The 20,627-nt window shown below is 37.4% G+C and overlaps 1 protein-coding gene across 1 annotated transcript in view; it reads left to right on the forward strand.

Moving 5' to 3' along the window:
• The first annotated feature begins 4,834 nt into the window (after positions 1-4,834).
• The window catches only part of IL17REL (interleukin 17 receptor E like), a 39,455-nt gene continuing 23,662 nt past the window's right edge, over positions 4,835-20,627 (forward strand). Inside the window, exon 1 of the mRNA XM_064656216.1 lies at positions 4,835-5,013. Within this exon, the coding sequence (XP_064512286.1) occupies positions 4,912-5,013 (102 nt within the window). The 5' untranslated portion in view covers positions 4,835-4,911. The remainder of the gene's footprint in view (positions 5,014-20,627) is intronic.

Here is a 20,627-nt window from a genome sequence, read left to right on the forward strand (position 1 = left end):
CCCCCCACATTTACTAATAACTCCAGTTTCTCTGAGCTTGAAGTTCATAAAAGTATATAGATTGTCTACAAAAAGGCTGGAAAATTATGAATATGCTTTATTTTTATTGTATTTTACTCTTTTTTCTCTTTAAGAGGATTTTTTTTGAACACTTAAGTTTGTAGTTTTTTCTTTAATAATTTGAATAACAATTTTATACTGGTCTAAAATATTATTCTTTAATATTTTTAAAATACTTTTTTTCTAAATTAATGCCCAGGACTTTCAGCAACCTAATTTGGAACTAGATGGTCTTTAAAATTCCTATCCAGCCCAAACCATTCTATGATTGTATGATTCTAATCTTAGGAAAATAAAGTCTTTACATCTGTGGGTTGTACCCAGGTTGTAGGCAGTGCTCCTAAGGTGTTGCCTACTGTGATATTTGCCATCATTACTGAATACTTGTCACTCTTGAAGGAGAAGGATGGGTTGGGGAAAGAGAATGAGAGTCCCCTTGAATCACGTAGATGAAATCAGTAGCAATTGCCTTTGGACAATGAATCAGTAATATGTTAAATACAGAAGCGCTGGGTAGCTCCTGTTTCACCAACCTGCCTTGCAGCTCTATGGGACTTATGTGCCCTGCTGGTACCCTGCCCTGAGTACTTGCTGTACAGGCTCACTCTGCACAGGAGATGTAGGCACACTCCTGGGAAAGTACAGTTCTCAAGTAGTTCTGAATCATTGTGAATATTTTGTTGTGATGACAGTGGCACCCCCCACTGCTCCACTCCAGAACATGTCTGACATGACAGGAAGCTGTTAAGCTATAAACAGCTGTCCTGTGTTTGATGTGAGTGGCCCTGAGGCAAGATATCTGTTGTCTGGTGCAGGCAGTACAACTGCACATGAAGTTAAAAGAATTACTATGGGACTGTGCTGGCCATGACCCTTCATCTCAAGACAGCTGTCATGGTATGTGTGCCTGTGTTGGTGAGACTTGAAAGTATGTAGTGATACACCACAGAATCCTCTTTCAAAATATAGGGTGGATGTGGCTATTGTGCTCCAAAGACAGCTGGAGAGATCAAGCTTGATCCAAAGGAAAATGGAGAATGGAAAATGCTGGATTTTGCTCTGTACTCTAGAGTCTACCTTTGCATTTTATTAAAAAGAGCCTGAGCAGCCAGACTACCACCCTGAAATGTGCAAGAATTGGACTCAAACCTTCTTTGACTGTGAAATGTTTAGATTCTGGTTTTTCCATGTCCTTGATCAGTGCTCTAATAAAGCTTTAGAGCACAAAATGTCCATATTACCCAAGTGCAAAAGGAGGCCCTTCTTATTAAGATTTTCTTTAAGAGTCTTTTTTCTGAAGATATAGGGAATGTTGGTAGAAGCAGAACAGTATATCTTTTGCTATCATCTGTTCTTCAGGGGATGAAGTAATAAAAACATCAAGACAAATGTTGATTAAAATATAGGTAAGGTGTAGTGAGGAACAAGGAATAAAAGAACCTGTTATCAAGAAATTACTTTTAAGAATTATGAACAAGAATTAGAGTCTGATTTGAGCAGGAAGCCTAAGAGCTACTGCCCCTATAAGTATCACATGCTTTTCCAAAATTTCCATAATTTTCCACTGATGCTTTTCCATAAATAATAGTTTTCAAGACACCTGGCATGGGTCTGTTATGCTGCCCAGCTTTTAGTGAGAATCTTAGCCTAATGGGCATTCCAAAATCTGATGTAATAAAAACAATGAGTGTACATGGTGCCATGGTAATTATAGGATACAAATTATATAGGAACAGTAAAGTAGTTTAGACATGATTTTAAAAAGAGGTTACTGTCAAGTAAATAACAATAAGGTTGTTGCCTGCTGAACTTAATGACACCTTCAGTCCACACAGAAACATTGACTGAAACACTGTTCCTACATAGGAGGAGTATATTGTTAGAGCAGTGCTACCCAATGACTTTGTTCAAAGGTGACAGAGGAGTGCTAAGAAATACCAGAAACAGTAAGAGAATAAAATTTCCTAAGTGAGTGACATCAGTAATTTTTGTGGAAACTGGAGGAGTGTTACCTCAGGGTGATGCAAAAACTAAATTTGTATACACTGCAAATGGCTGTTGCTTGGAGCAAATAATCACAGACCCCATAGGAAGAGATAGAACTTTTGGTCCCTTTCCAAGCAGCAGCTCAGAAAGTTGCACTTCAGTAGTGACACAAGTTGAACATCAAAAAAAAAAAAGTGCTGTGCTAATATGTAAGCAAGAAAGGAACTATGTAAAATGAATAAGTCCCCAAAACAAAATTAAAAGGAGCGGTTGAGAGGGTAGAAGGTTTCCAGGCACAAGGAGCTGCTTTAGTGTAGGGAAAACTCAGAACTATACATATATACAATATCCTCCAAAATGGCACCTGTAAGAAAACATTTTTTTGCAGGTCCCAACACAATATTTTTGAGAAAGGTCAATACCATCCATTTTTAACCCAAGACAAGAAGGAAGCCTTCTAAAAAGTCTGTGGAGCTGACTAGTAATGGAGATATGAAAGGACACCTTTTGCTCAAGGAATCCAATAGCACAGTAAAAACTGAAGTGTGTGCTTGCAGTGGAGTTCATTACAGGGAAACATACTGAAGGGTGAGTTGGAGGAATTGTCTCAGTTTTCATTTTAAAACACATAATCCAAAAGAATAAGACTAATATATGTAACTATAATCAAACAGTATCTTACAGGGTTTCCCATAAACTGCAATTGAAATTGAAGTTGCAAAGCTACCAGCTGTGGTGTGTGCTGAACTTACTTGCTTGCCGTAGACTTACTGGCAAATGATGCGATAAGGAGAGACAAACTGGTATTTGTTAGAGAATCCTTGACCTGCTCACTCCTGAATATTGTGTGCAGGACCTCTATCTTACAAAAGGGTATAATAAAAATGAAGAGGTATATTATTTATCTTAGGAAAAATAGGGGAGGTATGCTGGAAAACAATACAATTGTGACCATTTTGGCAAAGGTGAGATGACAATGGTTATTCCGTGGTTTTTTTAAGCAAGAACCTGACTGAACTATTTGGAAGCAGTTTTAAAATCAAAACAAAACAAATAAACATAGTATAACTCATTGCCTCAAGAAGTTTTTGAAAACCAAAATTCATGTTAGAAAGTTCTAGAAACAGGTATTAAAACAAGTGATGTGCACATGCCATTCAGTTCAGTAAATCCACAAGGTCCAGGTAATGGAACTTGGCAGCATATAGGTTAAAATAATCCAGAGAAATAGGATATTTAACTTATTTTTCCTAACATCTGTTACTGATCCTTTTAGTCACAGGAGAGTGGACTGGGCAGATATTCCATTTGGTGTATTTTTGTGTGTAGATGTGTCATGTCCCACTTCTACACAGAAGAGAGCACCCAAGATTCATAGATGCCCGTGGTCAAAGTTTTTCTGGACCTTTCTGGTAATGGATCAGGAGGCTTTGAGGGTCTTTTGGTGGTCTTGATCCCCCTCTACTGGACTGAGCCTCAGTTAACAGTTCAGGCCACTTCTTGACCTCACCTCTGTGCTTGCTCTGTCCTTTACATTGTGTGGTCGCCATGGACCAGAACAGGGAAGTGGGCACCAGGAAGGTGCTGCCCTACCTACACATGGCCCCCCTTTCCAGACACATCCTCTTTTAACTTGCCTTCTTGAGTGGTCATCAATGTTTGAGGCATAGCAATGCATTAACTTCTTGCTGTCCAGGCTTCTACGAGATGACAAAATTTAATTATTATTTTTTAACCAAAATAGTTAAATTACATTTTGTTCAGTACTGTGATTGATAGTGCTTATCTTCAAAAAATAAAGCCTTATTGGAAAATTGACAAAGTGGACTCACATGAGTATCTCAAATACAAGTATAGTAATACATTGACAGAGTAGACATTGTATTTTATGTGTTACTAAAAAAAGTATTAGTAAAGCCAGATCCTAGCAGATGGTGTTAATTGTATGTTCCCTACCGTAATGGATATAAAAGATTTTGCAAGAGCACTGATTAGCTGGGTTCTGGCACTGTCCTACTGAGAGATATCTCTCAGCTGTGGGCAAGCTCTCTCTATGGAGGAATGACTCCCTATTCGCCTTGGGTGTAACATAGTCTGTATGAACCAGAGAGGGTGTTTTTGGAATACTTGTTACTTGTAGTGTGACTATGAATTGTAGCAACCAGAGGGACGTTCTTGGGAATTTTGTTATGCTAGCAGGTGTTGAGGTGTTGTTACTCACTCCTACATTGCTTTCTGAGCTGGTGGTGTTGAGCTTCTTTGTAAAAACATGCATACTTTTTGAGAGCCTTGAAAATCCAAAAGCTCAAGACTGGCTATTGACCAAGATGCCTCTATTGATATAATTAGGTAATAAGTGAAATAAGTTCAAGGCACAGATTTCTGTGGGAAAAGAATCTGTTTTTCCTGCTGAGGAAAAAGAAGAAAACAGCCTTCCAAAACCACTCACTTTGGCAAAGCTGTTTTTCTTTTTATTCAATGCATTAGAAAGCCAGGAAAATAGGCATAAGAATGCATTTGAATTCCAGTGAACCTACCTGATGCATCACTCTAGAAACAAAGTTCCCATTTATATAGAGAATTTGCAGAAAGGAAATTGGTTAAAACTGATCTAATGCTGATGTGATCCAGAAGAAAGAGGGTTTTACTGTGATTGTCAGAAGTCCACATTTCCTAATTTTCAGAACATAAGAAATTAGTTGAACATGGTTTATATTTCCCACAACTAGCAATTTTCTGTCTTTGGAAAGTTTTAGAGGGAGGAGCTCAGAGGTGCTGTGGGAGGGGCTAAAGTTCATATTAAAGTTTTGGCACAAGAGGGAGAATTGTCAGAGTAGAAGGCTTCTTCTGAGGTTTCAATTTAAGATGATCAGTATTTATGTTCAGATTCCTCTAATAATTCTGTTTTGGAATGCTGATTCTCACATTATTCCCAGGATTGAAGAATGTGGACTTTCATGTTCTCAGGTAATCTCTTACTTTTTTCAATTCATTATCAATTAATATGGTAGTTGTGTGCTGCCAAAATAATTGTAGGAAAAGGAAGAAAGCAAAAATGGAAAATACTTCAGCTGTCCTGAACATTCACTTTATACTCCTGTCATTCTGAATGAAGTGTCCAAAGCAGCAAAGATGATTGAGGGAGTGTAAGAAAATGCATCTTTTATTATTTCCAACTGCTGTTTTTAGTACCTTTTAAAATCTGTATCTTGTATTTGAAAAAAAAATATTTTGTTCATATTCATTACTTTGCACAGTCGGTTTTTACAACAGCAGTGATGCCAAAAAGATGCGGAGGGAGGAATGGGAGGTTTCAGAAATTGCTAATTATGTCAGGAATATATGAAACACTGACTTTCCTGTGAATAAATGAATTAAGCATGAGAAAAAATAAAACCTGTTTTTCATTTTGTGGGATAAATTGACCTCACTATTAAATTTAATGACTTCTGCATGTGCATGAAAGTGGAGTGTGAACCACACCATCTCTTTACTAACTTTGGATTTTGTATAATTCCAAATATCCCCGCAAAGGGGCAGTATGGAGACATTCTGCTCCTCTTGGCATTCTGAAATTGTAAGCATAGAGTAAACTGAAAGATAATTTTTTAAAAAAGTATTAAATAATAGGGAATCTGACTTTCAGTCTTAGTGGAGGTTGATAACTGTGTACTTGGTACAGAGAAGTGGAACTGATGGCATGAAAGAATTTGGCTGTTTGTACAATCATCTGCTTGAAGATATCAGTGTTTAGGCCAAGCAGTGAGATGTTCTAAAGATTGTCTAAATGTGGTTGTACTACCCAGATATTAAGTTAGTTCATGTTACAGCAATTTATTCTGTATTTTATACATGTATCCTAGGAAAACAGTAGGAATAAAGATGCTTATAAAATACTAGATTGAGCAAAAAAACCCTCCCTATATTTAAATATTCCTATATTATAGTTATTATTCCTGTATTCAAATTCTGCAGTCTCTATCCACTGAGATAAAGTTTTTAGAATAATAAAATACAGTCATAAGAGATTAATCTGCAGATGTATCTGAACACTTTTCAAGAATGTTTATGTACTATACTTATGAATGCAAATACACATGTATTTTAAATAATTTATGCTCCTTGGTCTTCCGCAATGAGAGTTTAAAATGATTTTCCATTCTAATTTATCTCTCCAAAGAGTGTAGGACTATCAGACTCAGCATGTAAAAATCAATATCAACATTTTTGGTGAGTTTTAGTCTAGCGGATAGGATTTATCACTGGGGACCTTAATGGGTATCTTTGTCACATCTTAGGTAAGTATGTTAAAAAGACTGATTCACTAGTTGCCTAAGATATAGACACAGCCCTGAGGTTTGGCAGAGTGGATGCCTTTCTTTGCCTTCAAGAATCTGTCTTACACCTTTTCCAATAGCGAAGGTTATGTATTTTTTTTTTTATTTACAGAGGAAATATATTGTTTCCAGCATAATGGAATCAATCAATCAATCAATCTTTTGTGACAGAGGCAGGATTCAGTTCATGTTCTCTATGTGCTGTTTCTGCTAGTTGTATTCAATAGAATACTGAATGCGTTAATGACTTTTTAAGACAAAAATGTTTTCTCAGTGGGAACAATAATGATCTCAACAGGATAAATTACTGCCAGCATAGCATTTTCAATCTAGTGCAAAGCATTTTAGCTACATGAACTTTAGAGTCTCATGACTAGCTTGTTAGAGAAAACTTCTTCCTTTTCCTTTGAAAGTAACTTCAGTTTTCCTACATAACTGACCACTATTTGTGGGCTCAATCACATTCCTACATTCCTTTTAAAAGGAAGCAGTCAGTCTTCTCCATAATTTATAACTCATTGATCATTATAGGGCCACTAACCAGGGGTTACAATTTGTCTTTGTGTGCAATATGTGTGTACTGATTTCTCCTATAGCATGTGAGATCACAAAGTGGAGAATTGATGACTTTTTTCCAGCAATTTGCTTAATGTGATATTTAGATCTTGTAGTTTTAAAACTATGATAAGTTTTCAGTAGCTGCTATTGTTAGAAGTGTTATAGAAAATAGTTTTTTTCTTTATGGAGTTTTGCCAAAAGTTTGTACAGTAAATTTCTCTTCTGCAGACAAACTCGAGGCTGTGTGGTTCTCCATAAAGCAATAGGGGGATGAAAAGCAATTGATTTGGTTTTGAGCAGGTTTAATAACTGAAACTGTTGAGTCGGACTGGCAGACTGGATTTTAAGGTGGCTGCATCCATTGGATATTTGTGAGCAGTTTTGATCTCCTTGGGTACTCCTTAACAAAGTAAAGCACTGGTTGTACTTAAGAGGGAAATAGTGACAACTATTTTGAGGTATATGACTTGAAAAACCTTTGCAACAAACTGCTTGGATTTTGGATCTTATTACAAGTTTATGAACATTCTTAGTTTACCATAAGTATTCAGCAAGACACCCTTGCATTGCCTTTCATAAGGCAATATCCAGGTTTCATTACTGTACCAGAAACTGTACATCTGTTCAGTACGGGAAAGGAAAAACCAAAAGAATATTGGATGTTTATGCCAATATTATATGAAAATTTAAACAGCATGAAAATATACAGTTGTGGGTTGAGTAATGGCAAAGGAACAACTAAGCTTTTATTATGTATTATGATTTATTTCTCCTTCCATATTTTAATGACTTGGCTTTAGAGATCGCGTGATATTCTAGTATTCAGAGGTTAAATTATATGGGCATGGTCTCCATGCCCCACCCAATAGCAAACACAGTTATCAACCAAGTTTCCCTGTAAAAGCATCGGGGAATCCCAGCCTGCAATTGAAATTGGGTTTGTACTCCACTCCTTTTACAATCCACATTGTTTGCAGGCTGTACACAAAGAAACAGGCTTATGCCAAATTTGAACAGCTGGTAAAGATCAAGACCACTACATCCAAAAACACTCCCCAGAACACTGGGAAATAGTATTTGTATTGTCTGCCTCTGTACGTAGCAATATTTCCAAAGTCTGTAGATAAACAAGGAAACTCTAAACCGAATCTAGGATTTCCCTGTAATTATAAAAGTTATTGGCAGCAAATTCTTGATATAGCTACTGCTTGTTCATGCTATTTATAATTGAAATATGTAGTGTTTCTTTACTGGATCTTTATGCCATGGATTAGTCCATTCTTGCTGAATACTACGCACTGCAAAAGCAGTGATAGACCACTAAGTCAGCTGACATACACTGGTATTCTTTTTTCATTATTAAGCAATTCATATTTTAAAAGTGATCCCAAGCCTCTAAAAAATGAGCATGATAATCTAGGTGACATAATTCAGTTGTTCTCTAAAATCTGATTGAAAACTAATTTTAGACATGGAAAATGTCTAAAGAGACTAAAGACCTGTCTTAGAGTGAATGAGAGAGATAGATTGCAAAGTCCCACCATAGAAAGATGATTCAACACAGACTTTTTTGTGTCTGCATTGATATACCTGATGGCTGAAGGAGATGCATAAAAATATAAAACATATTATCTGCTAATATTTGCTGAGATGCAGTACAATCCATGAGAGGATTTCATATACCTGCCCATTTACAGATGTTTTTCATAGTAGTTTTCACACTGTCAGAAAAATACATTTCCTTCTAAAACTTTTTTTTTTCCATTTTTTTCCTTCTGATTTTGTTAGCATTTATTGGCTATTTTTTGGAAATCAGAACATTATTTGCCATCTTAAAAAAACAAATGAGAAAATATGCCTAAAACTGCAGTGTGTTGCTGAGGAAGTTCCAGACCAGCTCTAAACTACTTGGCTAGGAATGATCTCAGAACCAGTAAATTCACATATATTCAGATGTGATACAGACGCATCCCAGCACTACCCCTGCATTCACAACTGTAGGAATTTGCTGGGCCAGAATTTTCTGAGGTCATGAGTAAACTGGAAAGTCACCCTAACTAGTGATGCTGAGTACTGGAATAAATTGCCTGTGGAACTTATACAGATCTCTGCACACAGTAAGAAAATATAGCCCAGATATGTCTAATATAGCTCACATACATCTCAGATAAAGGTCATTCTTCCCAAGACAGAAATGTAGAGTAGATGACATCTTAAGGTTTTTTCAAAGATAAATACTTCTGCTTTCATTCATTCATTCATCCTTTTCTCTTTTGTGGAATCTATAGATGGTCTTTCAAATTGTATTTCACATATTGCTTTGTAACAGTCAGCAGAGCTAAAGCCCTGTTTTGCTCATAGTGTGTCCTGTCCTTGCAGCATGCAAAATATGGGACTTGCCATGAAAACTGTATGGGACATGCAATCTCATTCAGGAGATGTCTATGCAAAAATGAAGAGAGTTTTAGTTTTACTTTGCAACTTACCTGTAGGTCTTTCTTTTGCAAGGAAGTGTTTCAACATAGTTGCTTTGAATAAGTGTGGTAAATTTCAATCATTTCTGGAAAACTGACTGTCTTGAAATTGCCTCTACTTGTCTGCATATTTTCAGAGAGTGTGAATCACATAAACAACACTGTACAGTACTAGATGTGCATTCATTGTCTTTTCTTGGAAAAAGAATCTGAGGAAATAGAATTTATTGCAGTTAAGATTTTTCACTGTCTCCAGTTTTGTTTTTCCCTTTCATCCCTACATAGGCAAACTTCCATAATCTTTTTCCCCACTTCCTCATCTCTCTGACCTGCTGTTCGTCCTTCTGTAACTGCAATGAGTTTTCTCCGTTACTTTTCAAATTTTGATATCTTTATGTTATAATTTGTCATAGTTTGTGGGTTTTTAATTTATTTTTATAATTCTCATTATATTGTGATGCTTCATGATTAGTTTTGGTCAGTAGTATGCGTTCTTTTGATTTTCTTCTCCCTCATTTTCAATATATTCTATTTATGTATGATACAATAGAATAATTTTTAGTGCATGGTCACACCTGTGTTACCATTCAGTCTGCCTTTGTAGCTTATTTTCTCTTCCACTTAGAGGTCAAAAAGCACATATGCTTTTTAGGCAAATGTGTGGCATAGGTGATTTTCAGTGACTAAGTGCTATCATTAAAAATGAGACATAGTGTGAAGCAAAAATGAAGTTACTGAACACTGATGGATTTATTAAACTGAGGCTGTGCCCACTAATTACTGCTGCTTCTAGGGACAAAAGCATGATCAGGAGGGTCAGGCGAAACAATGGTGCTGTTGTAAAGTTGGTAGGATCCTGCCTCTTTGGAAGCCTTTCTCTTGGACCTCTGCCTCCTTTAATAGGATTATGCTAAATTTAGCAACTACAGTACGAGGAAGATACATTATATAAAACCAAACTATATGATTATTACATAGTTTGTTCCCCTTTCCCCCCACAAAATTACTATTAACAGTAAAAATTTGGAGAAATAGATTATGTAATGACTTTTCAAGTAATTATTTTTTGTTTTGTATTATATATTACTTATTTCTCCTTAAAATTTCCAAATTTAGTCATAACTAGCTTCTCTGTCAATTATCTCAAACTGAAAATGTTTCACCTAGAATACCCACTATAGGTATTTTCAGTAGGGCTTGTCTACACAGCAAATTTTGAGCGTTTTTTAATTTTTCATGTATTCACACTGCTAGTTCTTTCAGGGAAAGGTGTTTTTGGCTTTTGTTGCTCTTGATAGGAGAGGAAAGGCATGTATGCAGGGATTCTGGTATAAGGTTTCTGATGAAGGATCCAGACTTTCAGACACAATAATGCAAGTACGAATAGTTAAGAAATAATCCTCTCTCTCAAAAATTTTCAAGTAGATGCACTATGTATTTTAAGTATAGCTGTAAAAACCTTCATGTACTAAGATTTTCCTCATTTCCTGTGGCTAGAATATTTCTGTAACTCAAGAAACACTATTAGAGCCAGTCAGGCATCTTTAGCATTGTGTTTAATGGAAGCAGATCCTTAACTGATACAGTGGCACCAGGCAGGAATACAGTAGCCTCCCAGGACTGCCATCTAAGACCACTCTTCCATGGCTTCTAGCATGTCCTGCAGGATCATTTGTATGGCCTTACACCCCTACACAACAACATAACAAGCTAAGGATAGAATAAAACCAAAGTCAATATTTAAAAATATTTCTCATCAGGAAGAGCTATAATCAGGGGTAGTTCCAGGATTATTTAGATTAAAATTTTCCTCTATTTAAGGAGAAGAGGGAAAAATATAATTTTAATGGGAGCTACAAAAACCAGAGACATGCTCCTGCTTTGAAGGGAGTCTCAACCCTGACATGTGGTCTCTGAAGTCTTGAAATTGTTATAAGAAATTATTGTCAAGTGTGCTATGGTATTCTAAATTTTAGTATGAGTTTGTGGCAGAGTTGGGCTTAGCAAGTTCATTTTTAAGTCCCTACGCCCCCAGCATGTCAGGATAGTGTCTGCAACACTCACCCATTTTGTGATGCTGCTTCATTCTTATGGTTGCAGGTTATTAAATACAGATTCAGTGGAGATCATGAGAAAACATTAGCGACTTGTCAGGGCAGTATGAGAAACCTGCATGCTCAGCATGGTGCTGCCTCAAGTTAAGACAAGGGAAAAAGTTAAGCATTGGGTTAGTCTGATCTCCACTCTCTAGAACCCAGGCATCTGAGTTATGAGCCGGAATTCGATGTTCTCTCTGTAGAGCAGCTACTGAGAGCCACTCTTTCACAGTTCCAGTTTCTGGTTCTACTTGCATCCAGGGATCTTTGAGTTCAGAAAGGGAGGTATCTAATAAGCTTAGGTGCCTCTAGTGTTGGGTAGCAATTGGTTGGATATTGTAGATCATGGTACTCGGCTGAGATTACCACAGTTTTCTTAAATTATGTTCCAGGTACCTAAGTTCTTTTTTAGATTTGGCTGACTTAATCATTTTGAAAATGGCTGCAAACTTTGGCTTTATTTCACTACCAGTAAAAATGCAAAATCCTCACAGAGAAATTTCCTTACTTGGAAATTATGTGACCCTTTTCTTATGGCAAAGCTGAAGTTTGTATAGGTGTGATGGGTTTGCAAAGTTTTGGTAGCAGGGGTGGGGGATAGCTTCTGTGAGAAGCTGCCAGACCCACCACTGGCCAAGGTCAAGACCATCAGTGATCACAGAATATACTAAATTGGAAGGGACCCACAAGGATCATTAATAGTGCCTCTGAAATAATAGATTTCTGTTATCACCTGATGAAGCAGGTGGATGCCTAAAGTAAGTTGGGACCCTGTGGGAATTTTGTTTGGGGCAGGCTTCTGGCACGACCCATGGACCCATAGACAGAGGAGCCCCTGCTGGAGCAGGTTTGCTGGCAGGACTTGTGACCCTCTGGGGGACCCACACTAGAGCAGTTTGTTCCTGAGAAACTGACCCCCTTAAAAAAAAAGGGACCCACACTGGAACAGTTAAGGAAAAACTGCAGCCTGTGGGAAGGACTCACCTTGGAGAAGTTCATGGAGTTTTGTCTCCTGTATGAGAGACCCCATTCTGGAGCAGGGGAAGGAGGAAGAGTATGAAGAGTCCTCCCTCTGAGGAGGAAGGAGCAGAAGAGACAACGTATGATGAACTGACCACAGCCTCCATTCCTTGCTATCCTGTACTACTGAGGGGAAGTAGGTAGACAAACTGGGAGTGAAGTTGGGCCCATGGAGAAAGGAGGGAGGGGGAAGGTGTTTTAAGATTTGGTTTCTATTTTCTCATTATCTTAGATTTTAATTGGCAATAAATGAAACTAATTTCCCCAATCTGACTCTGTTTTGCCCATGATGGTAACTGCTGAGTGATCTCTTCTTGTCTCAACCCAGGAGCCTTTTGTTATATTTTCTCTCCCCTGTCTAGTTGTGGAGGGCAGTGACAGAGGACCTTTGGTGGACACCTGGTGTCTCACCAGGGTGAACCCACCACAATAGGCAAAAAAATTTATCCCCATTTGCATCTGATTAAAAGTTCATTCAAATCAGTGGAAAGTGTCTTCCACAATTTCTGAATGTGAGCAGCATGGCATTTTTCATTTATAAATGTCATGTGTAAAGCTGAGCACTGTTCTGCTCCTGGGACTGACTCTAAACATTTATAAAAAGAATACTTGCCTAGAGCAAAACAGTGAGGACTTTTCTGTGTATGCCAGAGAGCTGGAAAACCAGGCCTGCAATGTATTTCCTCTTTTTGCTGAGCAATAGTGTTAGGTCATATGAGAAGACAGTAACTGGAATAGAAAAACATCTTCAAAATAAACATATACATTTCCAAAAGAAATAACCACTGCCTTCAGCAGCAAAGGAGCAGTTCTGTGCTGGAGGGTCTCTTCTCATAATCTTCACTTAAATTCTTGCCCTTTCCCTCCCCCCCCCCTCTTTTTTTCTTTTCTGTGGCAATCTTGCTGCCCACTGATTCCAGTCACTTCTGAGACTGCAAGTCTCAGTGCTGTCAGTGTTGTTGAGGGATAGTTTTTCCTGTAGCCTCTTCTGTGCTATAAAGATCATCATTCCATCCTAACTTCAAAGCATGGGATATTCATGGTTGTCTTGAGAGCTTGTGGAATCTGCATCCTCCAGTTTTTCAAGAAACAGCCAAAATAATGGCTGACTTGATCTGATGTTGGTGTTAGTACTGATTCTAGCAGGAGGCTGGACTTGGCTACCTCCAGAGACCCCTTTCACCCTAAATTTCTTTGATTCCATTTTGTCATCCCCTGTATGAGATCTCCAGTCAGTCCTTGAAATAATTAATGCTGTGTCAGAGTGTCCACATCTCATTGTTAGATTAGAAGTGCTGATTTGGCAGATTAGTTCTCCTTTCAAGCAGCTGAGTGATCTGAAATTTTTGACACTCTGTGTATGAAATGGTGCTGATTTATACCAGCTGAGGGTATGGCATTTAAAGTACATTTTAATTTTACTGTGTCTATTGTACACTACTATGTTTTTTAACAACTTGTATTAATATTTTGGGAAACATGACATCAAAAAGGATTGACAAATTTTGGTTGCGGTTTTTTTTCTGTTTGGTTCTTTTTATTTCTAAAAGAAAGACGTTAGTGCATGCAGTAGCTTCAAGCAAATTCTGCTTCTAGTCCTGGAGCTGAAGCATACAATAGAACAGGCAGCTTTTAGCTCAGACTGTCATAGCTCCCTTTGGTCCAATAAATTTAAAATCAAGTGGTTTATATGTAGGTCCTTTTTGTATCACATTATTATAAAATAAAATTAATTTAAAAAGAGTGGAAGGGGGAATATTCTATGCAGTTGAAAAGCTTCAAAGCAATACTGCTCTTTAGAAGGGATCCAGCCATGCAGCCACTGCAATGGCCAGAAGACGTTATATGCCACATGCAGTCCTGATAACATAATGGACAATGCAGTCAAAATACAGGAACAGGATTCCTCTGCAGCAATACAGTACAGGAGGAAATACATACCGACTGGAACACAGACAGATATTACCTTGCTCTGCTGGACACAAGCCAGCTCTCATCCAAAAAGTGCTTGACCTTGTTAGCACTGTACTGAGCCTGAGGTTGATATCCCACTTCTCACTAGTAATTATCCTCTCAGGTTCAGCACTGTATTAATGTGATGGGATGGGTTTTGTTCAGCTTGGAACACACAGAGAAAGTCTTAGAGCTGGCTAATGTGTAGGCATGACTCAGATGTTTTCCTTTTATCATTTTGTAAAAAAATCTAGCAACATTCAGGTGCTTTTGTAGAAACAGTAGTTCAAAGTAGTTCAAAATAATGCTTTGCCATAAGTTCAGGTGCCATTTCCTTTCTGCATGGGTAACAGTCCAAACGTTTCCATCTATGACTGTTTAGCTAGTCCCACTGCACGCTGCTCACATACATCTGATCACACATTGCCAGCAAAAGTTGAAGAAAAACCTTGTGGTTTGCCAAGAATAGAAAAGTATCATTAGTAAGATAGTTTCACCTTGGCAATGAGAGTAATTACACATGATGTCAAAACTAATACAGATGCTTCTTTTGAGAAAAGGTCTTTTGAGGGCACTGTATTAGCAGTACTATGAATTTTTAACAGTTCTAAATTTTTATATTATGTGTATTAATCATTGCAATTCCTCTGGTTCTCGGTAAATATAACCACAGTTTTATTCAATTGCCGAGTGTGTTCTGGAGATCTATTAGTTTTTCTTTTCACCCAGTAACATGGTTTTTTTATGTATAAATACTTGACCATAATTTAGTGGGACAGGAATCACTGTGCTTTCTTCTACTGTAAAGAACTCTGTATCTGAAAATTCTAAAATTTTCTTTTACTGCAAGAATTCTTCTTACATTTGGTGAGATAAATACAGCTGTGAGCTTTCTAAGAATACAATGAGAAAAGTTCCAATCCCCACTAGCATCAATGATGTGTAAAGTGCGAAGCCATTAAGTCCTTCCCTGTGAAAATAGCTCTGGAAAAAGCTAAAGTATACTCAGTCGTTTCCCTTTGTGAAGTTCTCTCTAGGTAGTTTATGGGGCTGAATGTATCTATGAAAGGAATTCTTTTATAGTCTGTGGAGCTTATGATACAGCTCTGAATCCTCTCTGTTTCCATCCAAAGTTCTGAAAAGGTGTAGATCCATATAACTTTTCACTGTGGCTGTCCACTGCTCAAAGACCTTTTCTTTATGGAGGTGATTGAGATCACGTTTTCATTGTCAGGTTTTTCACTAAAGGCTATGAGAAATCGTTGAAGACTCTAATGGCCCAGATTCTGTAGGCCCTTCCCTCCCTGAACTGAATTGGGAAAAGAAAGCTGCTCTTGATTGATTATACACACAGTAGCTCCCTCTCTGTTGAAGGATAAGTACTGATATGGCATGTTTGGGGTGCTCCCACCTGAGACAAAGATTATTACAACTTTAAGAGGCACCAATAAACCCTTTTCTCTTCAAAACTGTGTGTGGTTCTGGTCACTCCATTTGGACAGATACTTTAAAGTAGAAATAGCTGCTGAGAAGGTTGATGGTAAGAAGGAAAGCATGGTTGATTAGAATAAAAGAGCTTGACTTTTACAGTCTCAGAAAAGGCGGAGAAAAGGTTTATTACTGGTTGTAGATAAGTGAAAAGTAAATTCCAGGGTGGAAAGCATCTATTTAAGTGAAAAGATAATGAGTACGATCAGAAGTCAATACAAGCTAACCATTGTTGTGTTCATGTTAGAAATTAAAAGATTTGGTGCTGGCAGACAGTAGGGCTTCTGGAATAGCCTTGGCTATCAGAGCAGTGTACATGAAAGCCTGACTGATTTTAGAATAACACTTCTCCAGTTTTTGAAAGGGATTGGAGGATATGGTATCTGTGGTTATTGGGGACTAGACTCAGTGATCTGGGACATCCTTCCTATTTGTGTGCAGAATAAGATGGATTTGTGCAGAGCATATCCTCTCAATTGAAATTCAGAAAATTACGTGATTAAATTAATCATCTTTATCAGCCTTTTGGCTACCATTTGAGCATCAGTTATTGCAAAACCACTCTTTTCCTGTGTTGTAAGAATGCATACATTCTTGCTTTTAATGGTGGTCAAAGAAAAGAAATTGCTGGAATAGATGGAAACATCAGAATATGGTCATGTTGCCTTCTCTCTGTCCTCTCTGACAGCTGAACCTAAAGTAGAAATGTAGGTAATAGCTTTACCACTGAGGATCTCTTAAAAGGGTGGAAAACTTCACCTACATTCACTGACTTTAATGTAGGTACCTTAATGAATGAATGTTAAGTGTCTGACAACCTAGTCCCAATTAAAGAATACATTTTAAGTCATTTTCAGGCATAGTACTCTTCCTTACAGAGTTGTGGAAGGGCTGCCGTACAACAGAGCTAACAGGTAGACTATGAAAACAAGTTTTTCTCAGATTCTTTCCCGCATGACAAAACATCCAGGGAAGAATTTCCACAATTCTGCACTTGATTCAGTGCCTGGAGATATGAGAGGAGATGGGAAGCAGATCTGATCTTTTTTCCATTTCCTTGGTAATATTAATTCATGAAAACACTCTCTGTGCCCCCTAATCCAAGTCTTCCTCCGCTGATCTCACTTTCTTCTCTATAGTTGTTAGGCAAAACAATGGGATATTACAATTGGCTTAGACTGAGGAGAAGTTGCTGTGCTAGCTAAAAAATTGGCACCACACCTTCTATTCAGAATACTGCACGTTGGTGGTGTCTGTTCAGATAACCTCTAGCTAGAGTTGAGTAATACCACAAATGGGGAAAACCCTAGAGAAATAGGAAAATCCCTAACTGTTTGTGCATTGTGTAAGTATATTTTGCTTAGGCTCTTTGCCAAAGAAGATATGAATCAAAGATGCTCTCTGTATAGGAGTAAAGTGTACTGTCATGTTCAGGATCTTATTTTTGCATAAAAGATGCCCTTGGGATTTGTGAAAGGGGAAGAAAATTTCCATTCTGGTTTTAGTGTGTTATGTTTTTCTATTGTACTCATCACTGAAAATTCCTGAAAACAAAAGATATAGAAAGTGGGAGAGGAACTTGGCTAATTCATTTGAGTTCTTCTTTCACACAAATGGTCTCTTTGGACTATTTTGCAAAATGATTGTAAAAGAAAATACCACCCCTACCTCCCTGGTATTGTACAATAAAAAGAAACATTTATAAAAAAATAAGGAATTGGGCTGTGACCAAATGTTGCTGTAACTGGCAAGTGTTTGTGCAAATATTTGATTATTTATGTAAACATTCCCAACAACTCCTCACCCAGAACAAAACCAAGTGTCCAAGAATGACAAAATATCTACCTACCAGGACGAAAGTCACTGAAGCATGTGTTTCTTTTTTTCCTGTGAAAAAGATGAGAAAATACATGCGAAAGTTCAGATGATAGGATTCCTCTGAGCAATACTGAGAATCAGTAATTAATTAGGATAAACTAGAGGTTATAAAAAGATTTCTGCATCATCCCACAGCCCCAAAGAAGTGGGTGTTCTGTTTTTTCCCCCCCCATGTTTGTAACTTTTACATATAATGTCCATTTTTCAGGTGTCATAACAGGGACCCCAAAGCACTGACCTTATTTAGGTAAAAGGCTGAATCTTCTGAGTTTTGTGAGATTTTTGTTATTTACTTCAATGATATCTTAATTTTTTTTATGGATTTTTTTGCCCTATAATTGTTAGAATGGTTAGAGAAGTTACTTTAAAGGTGTTGCTCTAGAAATTTTGACTATCACTTGGAAAGTCTGTCAAGCCACTTAACCAAAATATTTTCAATAGTCTGGCTGCCAAATGGGAAGTTAAAAATACGGAAGTAATTTGCTAAATTATTGGCCTCATTAGGGATTAATTTCTTTCAGTAAGTAATGGCTGAGTAATTAGTTGATCCAACAGTTAGGTTTTCTCACCAAGAAAGTGAGCTCCCTAACTCACTCACTTGATTTTTTGTAGTCATTTCGTGTATTTGTCTATTCCATTCCCTAGGGCCACGGAAAGCCTCAAGTAAAGAGACTGAATTCAAATTTTTCTTCAGCATACTTCAGCAAGATTTGATGAGAAATAATTCAAAATTATGATTTTAAAACAGCAGTTAAAATTACAGTAGTTTTGTATGAGCTGGCATGTTCCACTTCTATTGGTTTAGTGTTGCACTGAATAATTCAGAAAGCTATAGTCTTCTTTTTATCAATGAATGTGCAGAGGGAGAATCAGCAAACTACCAATGAAGCTTTTTTTTCGGTGGGGGGAGGAGTGGGATGGTGGGCAGGAGCAATCAATAAATAACAAATATTTCTATGATATGTTAGAGCAGAAATTATGTCTTACCAGTTACAGTTTTTAGTTCTTCAGGGGGATTTGAGGAAATTTAAAAATCATTGAAATAGAAGTGTCCCAGTTTTAGAACAAGTTCGGTTTCTTTTATAGAATCATAGAATTATTTGGGTTGGAAGGGACCTTTAAAAGTCGTGTAATCAAGCCCCTCAGCAAAGAGCAGGGACATCTTCGACTAGATCAGGTTACTCCGAGCTGTATCCAACCTGATCTTGAATATTTCCAGGGATGGATCATCCACCCCCTCTCTGGACAGCCTGTGCCAGTGTTTCGCCACCCTCATTGTAAAATTTTTCTTCCTTATGTCCAATCTACATTTACACTCTTTCACTTTAAAACCATTATCCCTTGTCCTATTGCAACAGACCCTACTTCTATGAGTGTCAATATATTATACTGTAGAAGCAGCCAAAGCAATATCTTTAACAATGTCACGAGTAACTTTTAAAATCTTCAGTCTGTGAAAGTATATGACCATGTCTGTCTTATTATAAAATGTGGTTTAAAATACCACCTTTTATGCATTTGCACTTTTGTGAGTCATAGTGACAAACTGCCAATTGTAAAAGATGACAATTTACCTCTAGAAGTGATTATCAAAAAATAAAAGAGCCAAAAGGACAGAGGAATGTGAATTAATACAGGTTAGTGGAACTGGTTTTCTAAAGGCCACCTTTAAAAAGGAGCTTATCTAGCTCCAATTAAAAGCAGCGATGAAGGACAGAACACAAACTTCTCAGGTACCCTAGGCAGCTCCACAGGGGAACTAACATGCTGCCATTTCTCACCTGCAGCAGTAATAAGGCTTTGCTCTACAGCTGTGTTTCTGAGGAGGACAGAATTCCCTGTGGATGAAAGCCTCATGGAAAACAAAGCAATAGTCATTTTTGTGATGTGCTAATGCTTACCCAGGCTGCAGCCTCTGTGTTTGTATACAATTTGAGAACTTCTAAAAGTGTCCACCAGAAGACTTTTGCTGGCTCTAAAACTTACAGATTGTTGGCTAGTCAAAAAGATCTTAAAATGCTTTAAAAGGACTGAGAGCTGCTGTTGTGTTTGAGAGCAGAGGAGACAAGGTGGTGCCTGCTCCTTTTGTGAGTGTGATGAAAGTGTCTGTGTCAATAGGACACTGCTTTTAAAGGAAAGAAAATGGGAACATATATTCTGTATCCAAAAGAATACTGGTATAAGGGCTATGCCAGAAACTTGAATGCCAGAACAGCAGGAGACAGTATTTTCTGGCTAAGCAATAGCCTTTCTTTAGAATGTCATGCATAGCAGTCAAAATAAGATTTGTTATTTTTGTACAGAATTTTACTGTGTGGTTAAATGTTTATTTTACTGGGAAAATGAATGTAGTCTGTCCCAAAGATAGCTGGAAGCTTGTTAAAATCTCAGTGCTGGGTTCACTTGGCCTCTTACAAAGACACTTTCCCACTTGAGCACGATAAGTACTGTGCCTGAGTAATTTTATTTTCAGGCTTCTGAGCCAGATTTCAGAAACAAAAAGGCAAGTCTTATTTCTAAACTTCATTTGCAATTACCATAATAATTTCTTTCTAGTGAGATCTTCTAGAAATCACATAATATTCAATAATGTTCTAAATATCTTCCATCAAAAAATTGCAGAGTTCCTTTGCTCTGGTATGAATCAATCCATTGTAAAGTTTAATGAAACAATACATAAGCTATTGGTCGGTGGGAATGAGAGTACCTGATAAAATGCTGTCTGTATTTGATAGAACTGTTATACTTGTTAGAACAATTACACACCTCAGTAGGAA

The sequence above is a fragment of the Pseudopipra pipra genome, chromosome 5 (genome assembly GCF_036250125.1).
Source record: "Pseudopipra pipra isolate bDixPip1 chromosome 5, bDixPip1.hap1, whole genome shotgun sequence".
Classification (NCBI taxonomy): Eukaryota; Metazoa; Chordata; class Aves; order Passeriformes; family Pipridae; genus Pseudopipra; species Pseudopipra pipra.